Raw genomic sequence first — 22,829 nt, 5'->3', positions numbered from 1 at the left:
GAGTTTGGACCTCCAAAAGTTCATTAACCAGTTTCTATTGTTTCAATATTCAGGCCGAAATATTGAAGAAAACAAGCAGTTTCTTTAACCAAAAACGTCTCCATTTTAAAGAATGGAACTTATTCAATATATTTTGAGACTTTCAAATGAAAAGGATGTTTTTAAAGGGGAGAAAATAACCTCTGAATATTTTAACAATAGAATTCGGTTAATGAGCCAACCAACAGCGGTTTGGTCCAACTCGGAAAAACGTGAGTTTGGACCTCCAAAAGTTCATTAACCAGTTTCTATTGTTTCAATATTCAGGCCGAAATATTGAAGAAAAGAGGCAGTTTTTTTGACCAAAAACGTCTCCATTTTAAAGAATGGAACTTATTCAATATATTCACAGACTTTCAAATAAAAAGGATCTTTTTAAAGGAAGGAAAATAACCTCTGAATATTTTAATAATAGAATTCGGTTAATGAGCCAACCAACAGCGGTTTGGTCCAACTCGGAAGAACGTGAGTTTGGACCTCCAAAAGTTCATTAACCAGTTTCTATTGTTTCAATATTCAGGCCGAAATAGTGAAGAAAAGAGGCAGTTTTTTTGACCAAAAACGTCTCCATTTTAAAGAATGGAACTTATTCAATATATTCACAGACTTTCAAATAAAAAGGATCTTTTTAAAGGGGGGAAAATAACCTCTGAATATTTTAACAATAGAATTCGGTTAATGAGCCAACCAACAGCGGTTTGGTCCAACTCGGAAGAACGTGAGTTTGGACCTCCAAAAGTTCATTAACCAGTTTCTATTGTTTCAATATTCAGGCCGAAATATTGAAGAAAACAAGCAGTTTCTTTGACCAAAAACGTCTCCATTTTAAAGAATGGAACTTATTCAATATATTCTGAGACTTTCAAATGAAAAGGATCTTTTTAAAGTGGAGAAAATAACCTCTGAATATTTTAACAATAGAATTCGGTTAATGAGCCAACCAACAGCGGTTGGGTCCAACTCGGAAAAACGTGAGTTTGGACCTCCAAAAGTTCATTAACCAGTTTCTATTGTTTCAATATTCAGGCCGAAATATTGAAGAAAACAAGCAGTTTCTTTGACCAAAAACGTCTCCATTTTAAAGAATGGAACTTATTCAATATATTCTGAGACTTTCAAATGAAAAAGATCTTTTTAAAGAGGAGAAAATAATCTCTGAATATTTTAACAATAGAATTCGGTTAATGAGCCAACCAACAGCGGTTTGGTCCAACTCGGAAAAACGTGAGTTTGGACCTCCAAAAGTTCATTAACCAGTTTCTATTGTTTCAATATTCAGGCCGAAATATTGAAGAAAAGAGGCAGTTTCTTTGACCAAAAACGTCTCCATTTTAAAGAATGGAACTTATTCAATATATTCTGAGACTTTCAAATGAAAAGGATCTTTTTAAAGTGGAGAAAATAACTTCTGAATATTTTAACAATAGAATTCGGTTAATGAGCCAACCAACAGCGGTTTGGTCCAACTCGGAAGAACGTGAGTTTGGACCTCCAAAAGTTCATTAACCAGTTTTTATTGTTTCAATATTCAGGCCGAAATATTGAAGAAAACAAGCAGTTTCTTTGACCAAAAACGTCTCCATTTTAAAGAATGGAACTTATTAAATATATTCTGAGACTTTCAAATGAAAAGGATCTTTTTGAAGTGGAGAAAATAACCTCTGAATATTTTAACAATAGAATTCGGTTAATGAGCCAACCAACAGCGGTTTGGTCCAACTCGGAAGAACGTGAGTTTGGACCTCCAAAAGTTCATTAACCAGTTTCTATTGTTTCAATATTCAGGCCGAAATATTGAAGAAAACAAGCAGTTTCTTTAACCAAAAACGTCTCCATTTTAAAGAATGGAACTTATTCAATATATTTTGAGACTTTCAAATGAAAAGGATGTTTTTAAAGGGGAGAAAATAACCTCTGAATATTTTAACAATAGAATTCGGTTAATGAGCCAACCAACAGCGGTTTGGTCCAACTCGGAAAAACGTGAGTTTGGACCTCCAAAAGTTCATTAACCAGTTTCTATTGTTTCAATATTCAGGCCGAAATATTGAAGAAAAGAGGCAGTTTTTTTGACCAAAAACGTCTCCATTTTAAAGAATGGAACTTATTCAATATATTCACAGACTTTCAAATAAAAAGGATCTTTTTAAAGGGGGGAAAATAACCTCTGAATATTTTAACAATAGAATTCGGTTAATGAGCCAACCAACAGCGGTTTGGTCCAACTCGGAAGAACGTGAGTTTGGACCTCCAAAAGTTCATTAACCAGTTTCTATTGTTTCAATATTCAGGCCGAAATATTGAAGAAAACAAGCAGTTTCTTTGACCAAAAACGTCTCCATTTTAAAGAATGGAACTTATTCAATATATTCTGAGACTTTCAAATGAAAAGGATCTTTTTAAAGTGGAGAAAATAACCTCTGAATATTTTAACAATAGAATTCGGTTAATGAGCCAACCAACAGCGGTTTGGTCCAACTCGGAAGAACGTGAGTTTGGACCTCCAAAAGTTCATTAACCAGTTTCTATTGTTTCAATATTCAGGCCGAAATATTGAAGAAAAGAAGCAGTTTCTTTAACCAAAAACGTCTCCATTTTAAAGAATGGAACTTATTCAATATATTCTTAGACTTTCAAATGAAAAGGATGTTTTTAAAGGGGAGAAAATAACCTCTGAATATTTTAACAATAGAATTCGGTTAATGAGCCAACCAACAGCGGTTTGGTCCAACTCGGAAAAACGTGAGTTTGGACCTCCAAAAGTTCATTAACCAGTTTCTATTGTTTCAATATTCAGGCCGAAATATTAAAGAAAAGAGGCAGTTTCTTTGACCAAAAACGTCTCCATTTTAAAGAATGGAACTTATTCAATATATTCACAGACTTTCAAATAAAAAGGATCTTTTTAAAGGGGGGAAAATAACCTCTGAATATTTTAACAATAGAATTCGGTTAGTGAGCCAACCAACAGCGGTTTGGTCCAACTCGGAAAAACGTGAGTTTGGACTTCCAAAAGTTCATTAACCAGTTTCTATTGTTTCAATATTCAGGCCGAAATATTGAAGAAAACAAGCAGTTTCTTTGACCAAAAACGTCTCCATTTTAAAGAATGGAACTTATTCAATATATTCTGAGACTTTCAAATGAAAAGGATCTTTTTAAAGTGGAGAAAATAACCTCTGAATATTTTAACAATAGAATTCGGTTAATGAGCCAACCAACAGCGGTTTGGTCCAACTCGGAAGAACGTGAGTTTGGACCTCCAAAAGTTCATTAACCAGTTTTTATTGTTTCAATATTCAGGCCGAAATATTGAAGAAAACAAGCAGTTTCTTTGACCAAAAACGTCTCCATTTTAAAGAACGTAACTTATTAAATATATTCTGAGACTTTCAAATGAAAAGGATCTTTTTAAAGTGGAGAAAATAACCTCTGAATATTTTAACAATAGAATTCGGTTAATGAGCCAACCAACAGCGGTTTGGTCCAACTCGGAAGAACGTGAGTTTGGACCTCCAAAAGTTCATTAACCAGTTTCTATTGTTTCAATATTCAGGCCGAAATATTGAAGAAAAGAAGCAGTTTCTTTAACCAAAAACGTCTCCATTTTAAAGAATGGAACTTATTCAATATATTCTTAGACTTTCAAATGAAAAGGATGTTTTTAAAGGGGAGAAAATAACCTCTGAATATTTTAACAATAGAATTCGGTTAATGAGCCAACCAACAGCGGTTTGGTCCAACTCGGAAAAACGTGAGTTTGGACCTCCAAAAGTTCATTAACCAGTTTCTATTGTTTCAATATTCAGGCCGAAATATTAAAGAAACGAGGCAGTTTCTTTGACCAAAAACGTCTCCATTTTAAAGAATGGAACTTATTCAATATATTCACAGACTTTCAAATAAAAAGGATCTTTTTAAAGGGGGGAAAATAACCTCTGAATATTTTAACAATAGAATTCGGTTAATGAGCCAACCAACAGCGGTTTGGTCCAACTCGGAAAAACGTGAGTTTGGATTTCCAAAAGTTCATTAACCAGTTTCTATTGTTTCAATATTCAGGCCGAAATATTGAAGAAAACAACCAGTTTCTTTGACCAAAAACGTCTCCATTTTAAAGAATGGAACTTATTCAATATATTCTGGGACTTTCAAATGAAAAGGATCTTTTTAAAGTGGAGAAAATAACCTCTGAAAATTTTAACAATAGAATTCGGTTAATGAGCCAACCAACAGCGGTTTGGTCCAACTCGGAAAAACGTGAGTTTGGATTTCCAAAAGTTCATTAACCAGTTTCTATTGTTTCAATATTCAGGCCGAAATATTGAAGAAAACAAGCAGTTTCTTTGACCAAAAACGTCTCCATTTTAAAGAATGGAACTTATTCAATATATTCTGGGACTTTCAAATGAAAAGGATCTTTTTAAAGTGGAGAAAATAACCTCTGAAAATTTTAACAATAGAATTCGGTTAATGAGCCAACCAACAGCGGTTTGGTCCAACTCGGAAGAACGTGAGTTTGGACCTCCAAAAGTTCATTATCCAGTTTCTATTGTTTCAATATTCAGGCCGAAATATTGAAGAAAAGAAGCAGTTTCTTTGACCAAAAACGTCTCCATTTTAAAGAACGTAACTTATTAAATATATTCTGAGACTTTCAAATGAAAAGGATCTTTTTAAAGAGGAGAAAACAATCTCTGAATATTTTAACAATAGAATTCGGTTAATGAGCCAACCAACAGCGGTTTGGTCCAACTCGGAAAAACGTCAGTTTGGACCTCCAAAAGTTCATTAACCAGTTTGTATTGTTTCAATATTCAGGCCTAAATATTGAAGAAAAGAAGCAGTTTCTTTGACCAAAAACGTCTCCATTTTAAAGAATGTAACTTATTAAATATATTCTGAGACTTTCAAATGAAAAGGATCTTTTTAAAGTGGAGAAAATAACCTCTGAATATTTTAACAATAGAATTTGGTTAATGAGCCAACCAACAGCGGTTTGGTCCAACTCGGAAAAACGTGAGTTTGGACCTCCAAAAGTTCATTAACCAGTTTTTATTGTTTCAATATTCAGGCCGAAATATTGAAGAAAACAAGCAGTTTCTTTGACCAAAAACGTCTCCATTTTAAAGAACGTAACTTATTAAATATATTCTGAGACTTTCAAATGAAAAGGATCTTTTTAAAGTGGAGAAAATAACCTCTGAATATTTTAACAATAGAATTCGGTTAATGAGCCAACCAACAGCGGTTTGGTCCAACTCGGAAAAACGTGAGTTTGGACCTCCAAAAATTCATTAACCAGTTTCTATTGTTTCAATATTCAGGCCGAAATATTGAAGAAAAGAGGCAGTTTCTTTGACCAAAAACGTGTCCATTTTAAAGAATGGAACTTATTCAATATATTCACAGCCTTTCAAATGAAAAGGATCTTTTTAAAGGGGGGAAAATAACCTGTGAATATTTTAACAATAGAATTCGGTTAATGAGCCAACCAACAGCGGTTTGGTCAAACTCGGAAAAACGTCAGTTTGGACCTCCAAAAGTTCATTAACTAGTTTCTATTGTTTCAATATTCAGGCCGAAATATTGAAGAAAACAAGCATTTTCTTTGACCAAAAACGTCTCCATTTTAAAGAATGGAACTTATTCAATATATTCTGAGACTTTCAAATGAAAAGGATGTTTTTAAAGGGGAGAAAATAACCTCTGAATATTTTAACAATAGAATTCGGTTAATGAGCCAACCAACAGCGGTTTGGTCCAACTCGGAAAAACGTGAGTTTGGACCTCCAAAAATTCATTAACCAGTTTCTATTGTTTCAATATTCAGGCCGAAATATTGAAGAAAAGAGGCAGTTTCTTTGACCAAAAACGTCTCCATTTTAAAGAATGGAACTTATTCAATATATTCACAGCCTTTCAAATGAAACGGATCTTTTTAAAGGGGGGAAAATAACCTCTGAATATTTTAACAATAGAATTCGGTTAATGAGCCAACCAACAGCGGTTTGGTCAAACTCGGAAAAACGTGAGTTTGGACCTCCAAAAGTTCATTAACTAGTTTCTATTGTTTCAATATTCAGGCGTAAATATGGACGAAAAGAAGCAGTTTCTTTGACCAAAAACGTTTCCATTTCAAAGAATGGAACTTATTTAATATATTCTGAGACTTTCAAATGAAAAGGATGTTTTTAAAGGGGAGAAAATAACCTCTGAATATTTTAACAATAGAATTCGGTTAATGAGCCAACCAACAGCGGTTTGGTCCAACTCGGAAGAACGTGAGTTTGGACCTCCAAAAGTTCATTAACCAGTTTCTATTGTTTCAATATTCAGGCCGAAATATTGAAGAAAACAAGCAGTTTCTTTGACCAAAAACTTCTAAATTTCAAAGAATGGAACGTATTAAATATATTCTGAGACTTTTAAATGAAAAGGATCTTTTTAAAGTGGAGAAAATAACCAGTGAATATTTGAACAATAGAATTCGGTGAATGAGCCAACCAAAAGCGGTTTGGTCAAACTCGGAAAAACGTGAGTTTGGACCTCCAAAAGTTCATTAACTAGTTTCTATTGTTTCATTTTTCAGGCCTAAATATTGAAGAAAAGAAGCAGTTTCTTTGACCAAAAACGTCTCCATTTTAAAGAATGGAACTTATTCAATATATTCTGAGACTTTCAAATGAAAAGGATCTTTTTAAAGTGGAGAAAATAACCTCTGAATATTTTAACGATAGAATTTGGTTAATGAGCCAACCAACAGCGGTTTGGTCAAACTCGGAAAAACGTGAATTCGGACCTCCAAAAGGTCATTAACTATTTCTATTGTTCCAATATTCAGAGTTTAATATTTAAGAAAAGGATCATTTCAAGAATGGAACTTGAGAGTGAAAAATGAAAAGGCTGTTTGAAAATTTTAAAGAAAACGACAACACTCTTGAATTTGCAAAACATGTTTCGACAGAAACTTCTGTCATCTTCAGTTGATAGATTTACAAAGCGTTAGAAGTTGAATTTATAAGTAGGAAAAATGCTAATTACATAGTAACAACGGAATGTACCTAAAACGTGGCAATGTTTCACATTGTCGAAACATGTTTTGCAAATTCAAGAGTGTTGTGGTTTTCTTTAAAATGTTAACTTGCCTGCTGTCATCAAGATCCTGTTTGAAAAGTGGAGAAAATGACGCCTGAATACTTTAACAATATATATCGTTTAGTAAGGCAACCAACAACAGTTTGGTGTAAGTCGGAAAACGTGATTTTACAAGCGTATCGTAAATAAATAAAGTTTTTTGAATGTAATCATAGTTGATGGATTTTCTGAAAAACTTACCAAAAAATGAATAATATAATTTTATGGCAAGCAATAGACCTGATTCCTATTCTCGGTATTGGACTTGAACAAGTTTGCGGCAATGGAGGGTAATTGGGGGGAATATATTAGGAAGTGTCTGCATTGGAAAAGATTCCCCCTGCAGTAGCCTCCATTGCAAGCTATTTCCAGTCCAATACTGAGGATACGAATATGGCAAGCAATTCTCAGGCTAAATGGAACACTTTGATTGGCTGGTTTTTGGTTGGAATTTTACAGTAGGGAGTAACTCCATGGAAACGGTTCTTTTCCGGATTTTTCTCTCTCCCGGGAAATTCAAGTTGACCGAAACACAAAAAGGTTAAATAAAAAACAGATTTTAAATTTTTCATCGTAACAGAAAAATTTATAGTAAGCGGAACTTAGTTTACGTGTAAAAGGTTACCGTTCAAAGTTCGCTAATGGAAGGCGAAGATTACGAACATTCACCAAGCGGAGAGGTGTCCCATCGCTCAAAGAAACGATACCATATAATAAACAACTCGCATAAAATTCTTTGATTGCACTCACGTGATAAGACGGCCATGTTGGTGTCAAAACAATAGGAAAATAAATGTAGCTAACGTTTTGCATAATAATAGAATCAAATTCCCAAAAGACTTTTTTGCTATTGTTCTTTCCACCAACATGGCCGCCGTGACGTCAGATGCAATCAAAGAATAACATCACTCGATCGGGACTCGGAAGTACAGCATCAATCACAAAAAAGGATAACACCTTTAAGGTAATTCCTTGGTTTTGTATTGCGCAACCCTACTGCGCATAATTTCTTGCACAAAGATGTAACAAAAAAGATTGATTTCCTTAACAAAGAGACCTTTCCTTTGACTCCGATCAAGAGGATCGTTTCTACAGTAAGTTCTACTTCAGTGCATGTTTCAACTGACCATGCTCATTATCGCACACAACTCTCCTCTCACGTAACGGCGCAGAACAATGCTGCGATTATGCATAAATAGATGGGTAGATAGGTCTGCCGTATGCATGATAAGAATGGGAACGACTCCTGGATAACAATACAAACTACAACTATTATACAAACGATAGAAATGCGCATTTAAAATAGTTTTGAACGTGTTTGGTACGAAGATTTCATGCTTTTAATGGAAGAGTTGTGGATCAATCACGTGGCGCCAAATTCAAACGAATTCCATTCCTTGTGCGCAGCATAATCTCCGGGAACAGGTCTTTGGATGTCACATGATTTTCCTTGCTTATCGATAAATTGAATCTGCAATCACATAAAACAGAACTTTCGTTAGAAGAACGAGAACCTTCAAATGCTCAGGCCAATTTAACAAAATTGAACAATTTAATCAAACTTGAAACAATAAACTTTGTTTTAACAAGTACAATCAGTTAGACGAAAACAAGACCTTTTAAGGATCAGGGAAACAGCAATCTTCATTTCAGCCATTGCAAAATTGGATCCTATACAATTTCTGTAGAGATCAATATGCAAAATATACAAGAATATGAAAGTGCCAAGGTTCCAGATGTAAATAGGTAAGACGTTGATTCAAGGGGCCATTAGCCGAGAGTAAGAATCTGGTATTAGGTTTGTCCCCATCAGCGTCAGAAAAGAATCTATTTTTAAACCACGTTTTGCGGGAAAATAAAGAATAGAGTAAAGGTTGTACCTTATTCAAATCTCCCAGGGTTAAGATTCTTTGTGTATTTCATCTGCATTATAATGGTCTAACATGTAGCATTCACATTTAAATAATATGGAAATACCTGGAACAAAATGTTTTTTTCCCAAAGGGTTTGAATTGGGTACAACATTGAGATAGCCATTTTCGGCTATTGTTTATTTTCTCGCAAAACGTGGTTTAAAAATAGACTCTTTTATGACGCTGATAGGGACAAGGGCAATTTGGGTAAATGTTAACCTTTTCTCTATTACAGATGATTAGTTTAAGAATCTAGGAAAGACTACTGTTCTGGCAGTTGAAATGTTCCCTTCCGGTTGCCGTCCGCGTCTCAAAAACTTCGCGTACATTTAAACTCCTTGTTAGCTGCGATGATTTGTAAAGAACCATATTAAAAACGCACGGGAACTGGGGGCAAGGGACCCAGTAAGCTTCTAAGAACTGGGGACGAGGAGGCCATTTTCAAAATATCAAATATTCAGCTTGATAGCGAGGCAGTGAGGACAAAAACAATACAAACACATTGGAATGAATGTGAAAAATATTTACATGTCATAGTAGTATATTGAGACTTGGCGTACACTTTTTATGCTAATGAGGTGGTACATAATATGCTAATGAGGGTCATAATATCCTAATGAGTTTTTTGACCGTGATTTGTTCTTAAAATAAAATTTAGAGAACACCTCACCATGAGTTAAACATATGGGGGTTATACTCTCTGTTTTTTATTTTAGATCTGGCTCTGATATGTTACCCCTGAGATTAGGGAAAAGACAATTGCGAAAGAAGTAGGGGATAAGATAAAATACTTGTACCCTCATTCTTTCGTGATTGTCGTTCCGTAAAGATAGGTTTTGTTTCAAAAAACATCATTTCGTCAATTAGTCTTCCTCTGTATCCATCATCTTCCCCGACCTCGAGTCTCAACCCACTCTTTTCACGGTCAAAACTTATTAGCATATTATGTACCACCTCATTAGCATTAAAAAGTGTACGCCAAGTTCCAATATACTACTGTCATCTACTTTCTTTTGTCTTTGTCCTCTAAACCTCTCTTTCAAGCTGAATTTTAATATATCGAAAAAGGCTTATTGCACTTCCGAGGATGCGTCCTATTCTCAAAGATACAAACCTTGGGCCCGCAGAGAATGGTATATAGGCGAAGGGTGATCTTCCCTCTTTGTTTTCAACCGTGAATCGTAACGGATCAAAAACCTGTGAGGTTAAAGAAAAATAGCCTGCATGGGACTGGTAAAATCAAACAATAGAAGAATGAAGCTCCTTTCAACTAGACTATCGACCAATGTAATGCCATCTCAGCCAATCAAGGCGCAGTTTCTCCACTGACGTCACAAATGCTTCACTCAAAATGGTACTATTATCAAAAAATCTTTTTTTCTTTGGATTTCAAAACCATGTTAACTAAACACTAAGCGAACCAAAATTTGCATAGGTAATAGCATGATTTGTAGTGATATTTGGCATAAATACCACGAGTGATATTTCAAAATTGTTATACATAATTTCACGATCCATCAGGCGAGTGAAAGTTGTGACAATTTTGAAATATCACGAGTGGTATTTATGCCAAATATCACATACAAATCATGTTATTATTTGTTTATACTACAACCTGAAAAATTCATGTAACGCGAAGAACTTTTGAAAATTTTCGTCGAGTTGTTTCGTTTCGTAGGCAAGGAAATTGGTTTCAAAGTTCTTGTTTTTGGCGCAGCTGGTCCAGACATTGAGCCAGGTCAATGAACGTTTTTGAGCATTTTGGTTTTCGGAATTTTCTGTTATAAAATAATCAGGATAGTACGTGCACTCTCGTTGGTCAATAGCTGTGTTTAGATGAGAGTATGGAAACACGGCTGTGACATCACACGAATTTTGATTGGTTATGTTGTCAGACGCGCGTTTTGATTGGCTGGTAAGAAATATGAGCCTGTATCAAGAAAATTTCAATCTAAAAGTAAAAAAACCAATATTTTCCTTCATTTGTGGCATCATTATCTTTGAGAAATATTTTATAAAAGCCATAGAGAACTTTTTTCCGTGTTTCCATAGCCTCATCTAAACACTCGGTTGACTTGGGAGAATTCTCGACAGTTATGCAAACCCTCGACTGCGTCTCCGGTGTTTGCACAACTATCTCGAATTCTTCCAACTTCCCCTCGTGTTTAGATGAGGCTATGGAAATACGGAAAACGTTTTCTATTGCTTAACTTTAAAATCTTGTGAGAACTGGATCGAGGAGAAAATGACGTCAAAGACTCACTAGTTTTAGAATGCAATGCGTTTGTACGCGACTGAATTAATATGCAACGTAACACGGGAGTTTCGGGCTCTCAAATTTTGTAACTCGTGTTTTGCATACATGATAAACTGCGTTTACACGCTGAACTTTAAAGCTATTGAGTGAATGACGTCACTTTTCCCTAGAGCCAACCCTCTGAGGTCCAGTCGGTCAGTTTTGAACGCGAGTAATGGCGTACCGTGAAATCCAAAACTTACACTCAATGTAAAGAGCCTTTGGATAAAAATCAAAGCTCAAAATTTTGCCAGGCAGGTATTAAGCAAACACACTTTCAAAATCTGAAGAAAACAAGGAAGTGATTGTTTGATCATAGTACCACTTTAACTTTTCAAAAGCACTTCATTTTGCACGGAAGAGTGGGTCTTAAAAATAACCGCAAGAGAGAAAACGATTATTCAAACTAGAAGTAATAATTTTTGGCCTGTAGTGATCTTACCTCAGGGTCCTTCCACACGTGAGGATTGTGATGTAAGGCGTATGCGTTGATCATAATCCAAGTTCCTAATTTTCAAGCAAATAAACGATACTCAGAGATAACAGACGAATCGGTTCCTAAGGCCCAGAACAAATAGTTAAACGTTGTATAGACCTTATTCATAAATGGCAGTCACATTTATAATTCTTTTGTCCACGTGCAAATTAGCCTACCAAGCCTCATTTTAGAGCAAGAATTCTTTTCAATTCACTGTATGGTATCGAGGCTTGGTTGTCTAATTTGCACTTCGACAAAAGAATTATAAATTGGCCGCCATTTATGAATAAGGTCAAGAGAAAATGAGGGGACAGAGAGGGAGCCTCCCGGTCCAGCCCTTGGGATATGTCATGTCCACGAAAGTTATTTTTAGACGAGCGGAAGTCTTCCGAGACGTCCGCATGCAGGCCAACCTCGGTCCGATGTTTGAAAGAAAATAAATATTCATCAGCCTTCCACGTGTGCCGTCATTTTCTCTTTTCACTAAGAACCTGAGAGCAGGGCAAGACTGCATGCGGACGTCTCGGAAGACAAACTTCCGCTGGAACAAAGACTTCCGCTCGTCTAAAAATAACTCTCGTGGACATAACATATCCCGGCCAACGCCCTGAGCCTCTCTCTCTGTCCCCTCATTTCCTCTTGATAAGGTCTATTACTTTGCTATTTTATAAGCTCGGCAATTTTTAAATTGGAAACGTACACTAAGAAAGAATGGTCCCTAAAAACTGATCCATTTGTATAATAATAAACAATGAGAGTTTGCACACTCCTTTCGTGCCACATACACCTTATTTCAAAATTGCCTTTTTGGCCTCGTTCGAGGTTAAATATTCTTTTGGAATTTTACGTTTGAAAACGAGTCTGTCTAATGGCAATGTGTCCGAAACACGTCATGAGATTTTATCTGTCGTTCTTTTCTCATCCCCAGTCCCTTTTTCTCGCGCTGGAAATATCTTTTAGGGGTTCCGTCTCTTTGTTGCTGTTGTTGATCGCCATCTTGGATAATGAGTTGTACTTGAATGAATTCAAACAAATGGAGAGCATGAACCGACTCCATTCGTAGAGCATCCTCATATTTAATGCAGCGTTCCTCCATTTTAGGTGGCGAAGTCCTCCGTGTCAAGATAACGCCACTCGCGCATTTAACTGCAAAAACCACTAAGAAGTATTAGAGGCCTATCAGGAATAAGCACAATTCGTTACCCCTTGTTCGCGTGAATGGCAAAAAATTTACGGCCTAAAAGTAGTAGTTCTCTGAACACAGTAGTAGTTACTCACAGCCTTGTTAAAAATACTCAGATGATGCGGTTATCGACCGATAGTCGTTAAAGTGAAATAAAGGATCTGACTGAAACATGAACAGAATACCTTTTGGTACCAGTTTTCCATCAATCTCATAAGATTTGTCCAGACCGCGGCTGAACATGGGAAATGGTGGAAACAGTCGCATGCTCTCTTTTATTACGAGAGTGACATATTTTAGTTGAAACAAGTCATCCCTGCGAAAAGAACACAATATGGGCTGGTTTATGTAATGTTTACAAGACTTGATAATTCATGTAACTGGAAATCTATGAAAAAAGTCACGAAAAATGGCTCTGCAATCTGGTTATCCGGTAGCCTGTTTCACTGAAATTCAAGTAAGTAGGAACGAGGAAACAGATGCCGGAAAAAAAAGCGAACGCACGAAAAATGCTCAAAATATGTTAGGGTCCCACTGAACACAAATCAGTCAATGGTGCGAGGGGGATTAGAACATGGCCTCCCGTGTATCTTAATTTTAGTTAATATCATTTACTTTTTAAAACTTTCGGATTTTCAACGCATTCCTCACACTATGAGAGCCTGTTTCAAGATTGCCTTTGTAACTGAGTTATCTGATGTTCACGATTAAAAGTGGTTGATCAAATTTTTATCTTACCAGTGGAGTTCCTTTTTGTCTCTAAAAACTTCGTCAACCTCTTCTTGACATTTTTCTTGGTGTTCCGGGTATAACGCAAGGTTGTACAATGTCCACGAAATTCCTTAACAAAGAACAAAGTCACAAATCATTTAGCAACTCAAAGTGATAAAAAGTAAAGTTTCATGAAAACGACACCGAACGCATAATTACAAAGAGGCAACCTAGTTTTAAAGTGATTTTCATGTAACTACTTCTGTTTATAGTGACAGTGCACATAGCTGTCAATCTAGTTCAGAAGCACCTACTTTTAGTAATCCGAAAGAAAAATCGAAACAAATTCCTTTATCTTTAAGAAACTTCTGAAAAAATGCATTTCAAAGGGACTCCTCCTACACTGACGTACCTGAAATTAATCAAAAAAATGAAATTAAATCCTTTTCCATTTGGATCTTTACAGATTAACTATTTAACTCTGTAATAGCTGTATTATCATGGATAGTATTAGGTCAAGAGAAAATGAGGGGACAGAGAGGGAGCCTCCCGGTCCAGCCCTTGGGATATGTCATGTCCACGAAAGTTATTTTTAGACGAGCGGAAGTCTTCCGAGACGTCCGCATGCAGGCCAACCTCGGTCCGATGTTTGAAAGAAAATAAGTATTCATCAGCCTTCCACGTGTGCCGTCATTTTCTCTTTTCACTAAGAACCTGAGAGCGGGGGAAGACTGCATGCGGATGTCTCGGAAGACAAACTTCCGCTGGAACAAAGACTTCCGCTCGTCTAAAAATAACTCTCGTGTTCATAACATATCCCGGCCAACGCCCTGAGCCTCTCTCTCTCTGTCAGGCCCTCATTTTCTCTTGATTAGGTTTATTATAGTTGTTTAACTACCTTGTAGGGCATAAATACATTTATATAAAATTTAAACAACATTTATACGTTATAAAAAAAGTAGCTAAATAAAGAAATCAATAAACCGACGACTTATAATTTTCTTATCCAAAGCATACCGCCCTAGATTAGCCTGTGCTACCTGCCTGTCTGCTTAAATGTGAAACTGTTCTGATTGTAAATATAATATGTATGCATATATGTATGCAACTTAAAGAAAAATAATTAAAAGCTTTAACTGGTAGGAGACAACCAGTCGGTTATTTACAAAGCGGGATGGAGCCAGTGGTCAGAGTGCGACTGGAACCCGGAGCACGCGCGTGTAAAACCAATGCCCTAACCATTGCAAAATTAACGATGCCTCCTGACTACATGATTTAATTTCCTTAAATAATGCAAGCATTTACCTGAAGCAACTGTGTCTTGTCCAGCTGAGAAAAAGGTGACCACTTCAGCTCTTATCTCTTTATCAGTTAACCCATCGCCATCTTCATTCTGTTGTCCGGCAATAGAATCAATTATCAACAATTACAAGAAAGGGGTTTTAATGGAGCTGTTGTGTCTGTTTTACCGTTGTGTCACTGTTTTGTTTCTCTATCAGAACACAAGCGCTTTCCTCTTTCTTTCCATCACCCACACATTAACACAACTGTAGTAATAGGACTGATGCTTATAGATGGTTTTCACTCACGTGACTTGGCGGCCATATTGGTGTAGAAAACAATACAAAATGTATGCATGGAATATGCATAAAATATGCATAAAAATAGAGTTTGGTTCCCAAAGAAGAGAACGTCTATTGTTCTTGTACACCAACATGGCTGCTGTGACGTCACGTTAAAACGATCTATAGCTCTTACGTTAAGAGTATCAAGTACAGACCAAGGAGGGACTTTGAGTTTACAGTTTTAAGTACAGACCAAGTCATCCTTATTGACGCTACACTTGCAATGTCAATAAATAGCAAAAGGGCAAGACAGAACCGCGCACCAAACTCGTCAAACATGAACGCGGGCGAAGAAAAAAGATGCGCGCAGGATAGATCACCACATTGAAATTGTTTTCTGAATCGAGGATTCCTTTGCCACAGCAGTGAAGAAATGATACATACCCTGATTTGAAGAAGAATATCCACCATATCGAGGTGCTTTCGTTTCGTGGAATTGTTTTGATTGCCCTATGAATCAAGAATTTTTAAAGAAAAAATGCGTGAAGGAAGTGACACCCATAAGATACCCACTAATAAGTTTCTTTGATTGTCAATAATGGGCACTCGTCAACTACATTTTGACTTCGTCGGTCTTTAAAGGGAGAGTATCACAGTATTGCGCATGTTCTATCCGTAGAAAATGTCATTCTTTATAAGCCCATTGGAAGCAACGTTATGATTAATGCGGGAATTTTACATGTACGCGTGAGAATTTATATCAGCCCTTAGCTCATTGATAATTTTTAAAGAAATTTTTACTCGTTAATTTCCCTCGCGAATTATAACTTCGCTTCCGATTGGCTCATAAATGATAACATTTGTTACGAAACTTAAATGGCCCAAGTCAACGAATCTTTGTGATACTCTCCCTTTATAGGTTTGTTCAGACCCCTAAGTTGAAACTGAAAAGAAACTTGCCGAAACTGGATCGCAACTGTCAGTTTGATGTAATGTTCTGAAAGGTGCAGAAACGAAGAAATGGCCGCATGCGTCCCGAATAATTAATCACTAACACTCACATCGAATTGGACTAGACTCAGCTCCAGTGGGAGGCGTGGTGACCTCTTGGTCAGTTTGCTCGACTTCTGATCGAGTGGTCCGGGTTCGGGTCCAGGCTGGGGATATTGTGTTGTGTTCTTGGGCAAGACACTTTACTCTCACGGTGCCTCTCTCCACCCAGTTGTATAAATGGGTACTGGTGAATTTAATGCTGGGGGTAACCCTGCAATGGACTAGCATCCCACCCAGGGGGGAGTAGAGATAATCCCAGTGAAATCGCCGGCTGTTCACAAGCGCGATTTGCTGTCGCCGTAAAATCGCCGTTCGATCGCAGCTCTTGTCGCGCGATAAAATCGCTCTGTGTAAACGAGCCTTAAGAAGAAAGGACTATTGTAGGTTACAAGCAACCTTAAATTACCGACAGGTTTTAAATGCCAGGACACGTCCTCGGGCTCGCTTCGGAATGAAAGTATTTGCGCGGACTTAAAATCCAACTTGGCTTTGAAATCAAGTGAAGTCCTTGTTGTGTTTTTTTAATAAGAAGTATTTTACGAACTTTTTCTTCCAATGTCATTCGTCTTTTGCTTATTATGTCTTCAGCCGCTTGATGAGCTACAGTGCAGCTGTGATAAAAGCTTCTCCCTTCACTCGTCCATCGAAAAATCCAGTCTGGGTGAAGTATTGGTGTACTGATGATTAAAGCACAATAAAGAGATGAATGCGACTCAAGGGGAATGGACCGGGAGAATTGATTATTATGAATAAATAATAATAACAATAGCAATAATAATAATAATAATAATAATAAGAATGACAATAACAACAACAACAACAACAATACTACTACTACTACTACTAATACACTGTAACAATAATAATGAACAGGCGCGAAAATTTTAATGAACATTCTTAACTGAAAAGTCTAGTCAGCTACTTTAAACGACTATGACCATAACTTTGACGATAAAGATGATTTTTATGACGATGATGACGTTGCGGATGTTGCTGATGGTGACGATGACGAGGACACTAATAACCATAATTTACTAATAATGATGAGAACGAGGTTACATAAGTCTGATTAATTAATTAATTTAATTAATTTAATAAGTTTAATTTACTCTAACCCTAGCCTAGTTTAATAACTATTCCTAATTTCCACTTACATGAGTCTCTTTATCAGTGCTTTGGAAACTGCAGTTACACTTCTTGTGAACTGATCCTGTGTCCTAAAAAAACCGAATTTAAGGAGTAGCAGCAAGACCCTATAGCCTTTAAAGGTATAAAAATGGGTTTTGTTCAATCGTCTTATAAGGACCAAACATTGAAGGTGAATACTCACACGTTTGTCTGACAATTGCTGTTAAAGCTAAAGGCGCATTTTAGAGTCGAGTCGAGAGCCATTAAACCAAGGTCTTTAAAACATTCCATTTTCTCTGGATTCTTAGTCCATTTTTCCTGCGAAGAAATTTGTTTTATAAACTTTATTTGTAAAATAAATCTCCTAGTTCATGTCCTTTCAGGGCGTTTTGGATGCGTGAATAAAAAGAAAAAACTCTTTTTTAAAAGACGTTTTGCATCCAGGAATGAACATACAAACAAGCACAAGAGGCCGAATTCACATATGCGCATAATACAAAACCGATGTACCGTAGGATATGCATGGTAACATGCTGTACGCATGCGAGATTTGATCTTTGATGTTTAAAAACATGGAAGTATGCCCAAACAGAATTAGTAATAATTATGTGACTTACCAACCTAGACCACTCCCCTCCCCCTCCAATCTCGACCTCCCTCATTTCACGAAAAGGAAAATTAATTTGGAGAGATTGACTTACAAGTAACGTGTTTGTTGATTCATGGAACAGCTTTACATAGGGCTTTAAGACGTCCGCGTGAAAAGCCGGAGTTAGCAGTTTCCTCATTTGTTGCCATCGTTTTCCATTCACAATAGTCAAGCTTTTCCCTGCAGAACCAAAAATGTAGTCATTGTTGATGTTGCCGTTACTAACGAGCCTGGAAATTTGAAGAAAAAGTGAAGAATCCTCTTCACCCTTTTCTGGACTAAACAGAGAACACCCTCCCCTTTCCCTGTTCCATTTTGTACAGCAGCCTATTCTTACCTGTAAATGGTACGATAAGGCTGTAGACGAATTCTTCCTTTGGCACGTGGTTCGAGAGAACAACTTTAAGTGAATCAGGGTGACAAAGGACAAGAGCTGCTCGCAGTGGGCCAAACCACAACGGATAAGCTGTCTTAAACTTCGAAGCACATTCAACATGAAATTTTAAACCATTGCCATCAAAAGTTGCCTGTAAAATAACAGACGGCAATCAGCAGAGAGTCTCAAGCAATTTGGCAGTGAGATTGGGAAAGGGAGGAAGTATGGGCAGCGAACTACGCCTATATATATGTTAAGAGGTCACAGTTTTTCGTTATACGGACCGACCCTTACCTGGTAAATAACTTATTTTTATTTTTTTTCCTCTCTCCCTTCCTCTCTGAAATCACTTTTTCAATTGTTGACTCACACCGCGCTTGATAGCGAATGCAGTATCAAAGCAACTTACAAAATGAACGTCTCAAAGAGAAATATTTTTATTAGAATTCTATTTCCACGCCTCTTGTCTAATAAAAAGCTATTTTTATACACTTATTTCTGTATGTAATCGGATTCGGTATCAAAAAATAGAAATTTAAGGTTATTACACACGCTCACCCAACCAGGGCTAGGATTCCGCCCGGGTTGGCGGGCATTCGTCAGGCAAGAAAAAAATCCACCCCTCCCAGAACCAATCAGATTGCAGGATTCGCAGAATTCCGCCCGCTCGCGCATTGAGAAAAGCTAAATACATATATTTACAGATAAAACGTACCGAAAAAGCTTCTGTTAACACTGTAGAGTTTCCAGGAAGCTTTGTTTCCTAATATTAAGCGTAAGAGACGCAAACAACGTTTTTTAGAATTTGAAGCAATTACGAGTCATCTTTTTTAAAGGGGCTAGGTCACGCTATTTTAGGTAAATTTGTTTAATTTTGTTAATTATGAGCTCCAAACGTCAAATTGTCAGAGCAAGAGTCTTTCATTTGCAAAATTACGGCCACATAACAACTGAGAATGATTTTCCAGCTGTGTAAATGACATTTTGATATAGACTGATATAAGTTTGAAAAAAGGTGGGCCGACGTTTTTCAAATTTACCCAAATTCAATCCATTTCAATCCTCTCCAGTCTTGTCCATCCGTGTACCTTCTTGGCTTTGCTGTGTTTTGTTAGAGTTCTTCAATAGTTTTGAACAGTTATTTTGATATTTTAGTTAATTCTATGACCATTCGATCAGTGTTGAAATTGCCTAAAATTGCGTGACCTAGCCCCTTTAAAGCGCGGGAAAAACCTGCGTGTGAGTCGTGATCCTCTTTTGACTTCGTTTCTTATTGGTAACAAAAAATGGTGAGACATTTTAAGTGAACCAATAAGAATAGCCATTTCTTTCGAGACATGGTTTAAAACTACACTCACGTCTTGGCAAAAAAAAAAAAAAAAAAACACGCGCGTGTATGGCAAAAAGGAAAGTACAAGGTTTCTTTGAATAAAAGATATGAATTTTTCTAAGTGAAGGAAATTAATTTCACAGCGCCTTCGCGTAATATATTATTTATTTCACCCGTTTTTATTATCATTGACTGATCCCCAGCATGAGGTGTCATTAACTATTGGTGAGCCAGTCATCCTTCTCATCTCATGTTATGTATGTCATAAGCTAATTTAAGTACATATGGTCTGTTGAGGAAACAAAACTTATGATAATAGATAAGCGAGTAAAAAGATGCTCCCAAAACTGATTGCGCCGGGCGATGTTTCTCGAAAGCTTGTTCGTTGATACACTTATACTGAACCACTATTCAATAATTTAAGACGGTTCCCGGGGAGTTATTAATACATCTCTCTTTCCTTTGTGCTTAAAGTGGCAAATTAGCAGTAGTCGGCATCCCAACATATTTATCTTTTATCACTATAGCGAGGAAAAATAAAATAGAGATGAAACGCATTCACGTATTAATAATGTCAAATTAAAAATCGAAACTCCTTACAGAACATAAATGAGTTTCTTAAGCCGTTCTCTGTTATCTTATAACCGGTTATGTCAACTTCTCACTCATTAAATATCATTTCAGAAAATAGAGATGGTGTTGGCATTGATGAATTAAGGCAAAATGAAACGACTTCTACAGCATTGTCTTTTCAAATGTCATATATTTTGCACGTTCTTGAACTTATGCTTGTAATTACTGCTTTCTTTCGTATTTTCCTTTTGGTCAGAGGTAGCAAACTACAGAAATATAATTACTTGCTTACTTACTTACTTACCCTATCTGTATTGCCTTTAAGCCAGTGGCTCAGTGGACCATCGAAGTTCTTGATGCAATGGCGAGAATGACACATCAAATGAAGACTTGAAAGGAAAAAATTTGCAAGAAAAGCTAAAAATATTGACACAAAAATAAAAAGCCAAAATGAAGGCGGAAGGCGCAATATAAGTTGCGAAAAAGAAGAGAGTACGGTCGAGGACCAAATGACTGCGAGCATTTTCCCCAAGCTGGCAAAAGTCAATTAAAATAAAACTTCATTGCTTTGTGGTTTGTGAGGCAATAGTTCATGCGTCTAATTAAAACGAGCGTCCGCTTCACAAGTTGTTGACGAAGTCGAACATTTGACTTTCAAATTAGTTGTCTGAATCCGCCCTTGACAGATGTAGAAACATAACCTTGGAAACATTTTCTCCTGTCTCGCCTTTTTGTCTTAGTCCTCCTATAATAACGAACAAAAAATTTACGTGCAACCATTTTTTAAAAAACGAATCTCAGTAAATCTTCCAGAAACAGAAGCACACAGAGAACATTCGTCTGCTGACTGAACAGAAAATTTATTCCACAAACGATTTTTTTCATTGTATGCACCACGTGAGACGATGTTTGTTTGAAATTCTAATTTTAGTCTTTTTTCAAATATCTTGAGCGATGGTACCGATAAGTAGAAGTACCAAAAAAACATGGCCTTCAGACAAACAACATCAGTACTCATAAAATACATTATTAAATAAAATAATTAATTTTAATAGTGCAAAACAATCTTACTACATCCTTGCGATGCTCTCTGAACTTTTTACTGACAATGAAAAACTAAATTTCGGCACTTCTGGAGCCTGGCTTTGCCATTCTATCCCGATAAGCAATTTGATTGACATTGCTGGCCACAATTCATCGACGATAACTACCCAACCCGTTATGCTGATTGCATGCGGTTTTTTTTTTAAAGTTTAAAACTAGATACCATATATTTACTACATATTCGACCACGGGCCACCAGAAATCTAGGGTCAAATATTTTTCTAGGCCGTTCGAAACAGTCTGTTTTCGTCCACCAAAATGGCGCCGATGACGTAACGCGAAAAACCATATACTTCTCCGATTTCTTGCCAGCCTGTGTCGCAGACGCAATCTAACACCGGTTAGCAACGTCTGCAAAGCGCCCCGAGATCCTTGTTCTGGACCCCCAACGGACTCAACGAATGGTAATGGTAATGAATTTATAAAGCGCATTTTCTATTAACATATTCAAATGTGCTTTACAAGCAAGTGATCTATGGGTGAAGATCGGACATCAGCATACACAGGCGCCGCTGGCAGCCGCTATCAGTCCATTAGCGATATCACCCAGCACATGAAGCGGACAAGAGGAAGTGTGTTTCAAATTTCCATTTTAACCTGATTGGCTATTACCAATCTTATCGACCAATTATTTTTCTTAACAGACGAATCATGGCGCGTACCCAAATCCTGGTACGCTGCTGGGGGCCCAGAAAAAGGATTTCGGCACTGGTTCGCGGACGGATATAACCAGAGGTATGGTTTCGTCTGTGGCGCAGGCTTATTTCTTGCAAACCTTGCAATCAATTTTCTCTCTAAGGATTACGTTTCACAAGTATGTGCCGTGCAGTATGAAACGTAGTAATCATATTTTGAAACGTGGGAATAGATACGCAAGGTATAAATTCATTTCTTTTAGTCACTACGCCGAATTTGTAACCCAAAATGGCAAAGTTTGACTATTTTATCCGTCTCTCGGGGAGCAGGGGTGGCACAGTGGTGAGAGCAATCGCCTCCCAACAATGTGGCTCGCGTTCGATTACCGGTCCGGGCATCATATATAGGAGGTTGAGGTGTCCTTGCTCCGAGAGGTTTTTCTCCAGGTGCTCCGACCGGCTTTCCCCTCTCCACAAAAACTTACACTGCCAAATTCCAATTCGATCCAGAATGCACGGACACATGTCGAACGAGCTCCTGAGCGTTCTTAAGGTGTTCCGTGGGTAAACAAATTACAATTTTTTTTTGACAGAAAGATGACCAAACTAATATCTTAAATTTCAATACCACAGACCGACCGAGGTTAACTATCAATAGA

The 22,829-nt window shown here is 37.0% G+C and overlaps 1 protein-coding gene across 2 annotated transcripts; it reads right to left on the bottom strand.

Annotated features, from left to right (window-relative positions):
• Window positions 1-8,116: 8,116 nt before the first annotated feature.
• LOC137973786 (cytochrome P450 4B1-like) lies at window positions 8,117-21,095 on the bottom strand. 2 transcript variants are annotated; one of them, XM_068820672.1, is made up of 15 exons: window positions 20,736-21,095; window positions 19,244-19,291; window positions 18,490-18,679; window positions 18,205-18,332; window positions 17,706-17,821; window positions 17,530-17,592; window positions 16,920-17,052; window positions 15,767-15,832; window positions 15,063-15,150; window positions 13,785-13,887; window positions 13,232-13,362; window positions 11,828-11,892; window positions 10,204-10,286; window positions 8,793-8,858; window positions 8,117-8,647 (listed from the first exon to the last, which is right to left on the bottom strand). In XM_068820672.1, exons 1-15 carry the CDS (start codon window positions 20,952-20,954, stop codon window positions 8,536-8,538), a joined length of 1,611 nt encoding a protein of 536 aa, XP_068676773.1. In that variant the 5' UTR covers window positions 20,955-21,095; the 3' UTR covers window positions 8,117-8,535. The 2 variants fall into 2 exon arrangements, with proteins under 2 accessions (XP_068676773.1, XP_068676774.1); XM_068820673.1 differs by lacking the exon at window positions 19,244-19,291 and having other exon boundaries at window positions 20,736-21,093.
• Between the last annotated feature and the right edge of the window lie 1,734 nt (window positions 21,096-22,829).

The sequence above is a fragment of the Montipora foliosa genome, chromosome 10 (genome assembly GCF_036669935.1).
Source record: "Montipora foliosa isolate CH-2021 chromosome 10, ASM3666993v2, whole genome shotgun sequence".
Classification (NCBI taxonomy): domain Eukaryota; kingdom Metazoa; phylum Cnidaria; class Anthozoa; order Scleractinia; family Acroporidae; genus Montipora; species Montipora foliosa.
This window is presented reverse-complemented; position numbering and strand designations above follow the sequence as displayed.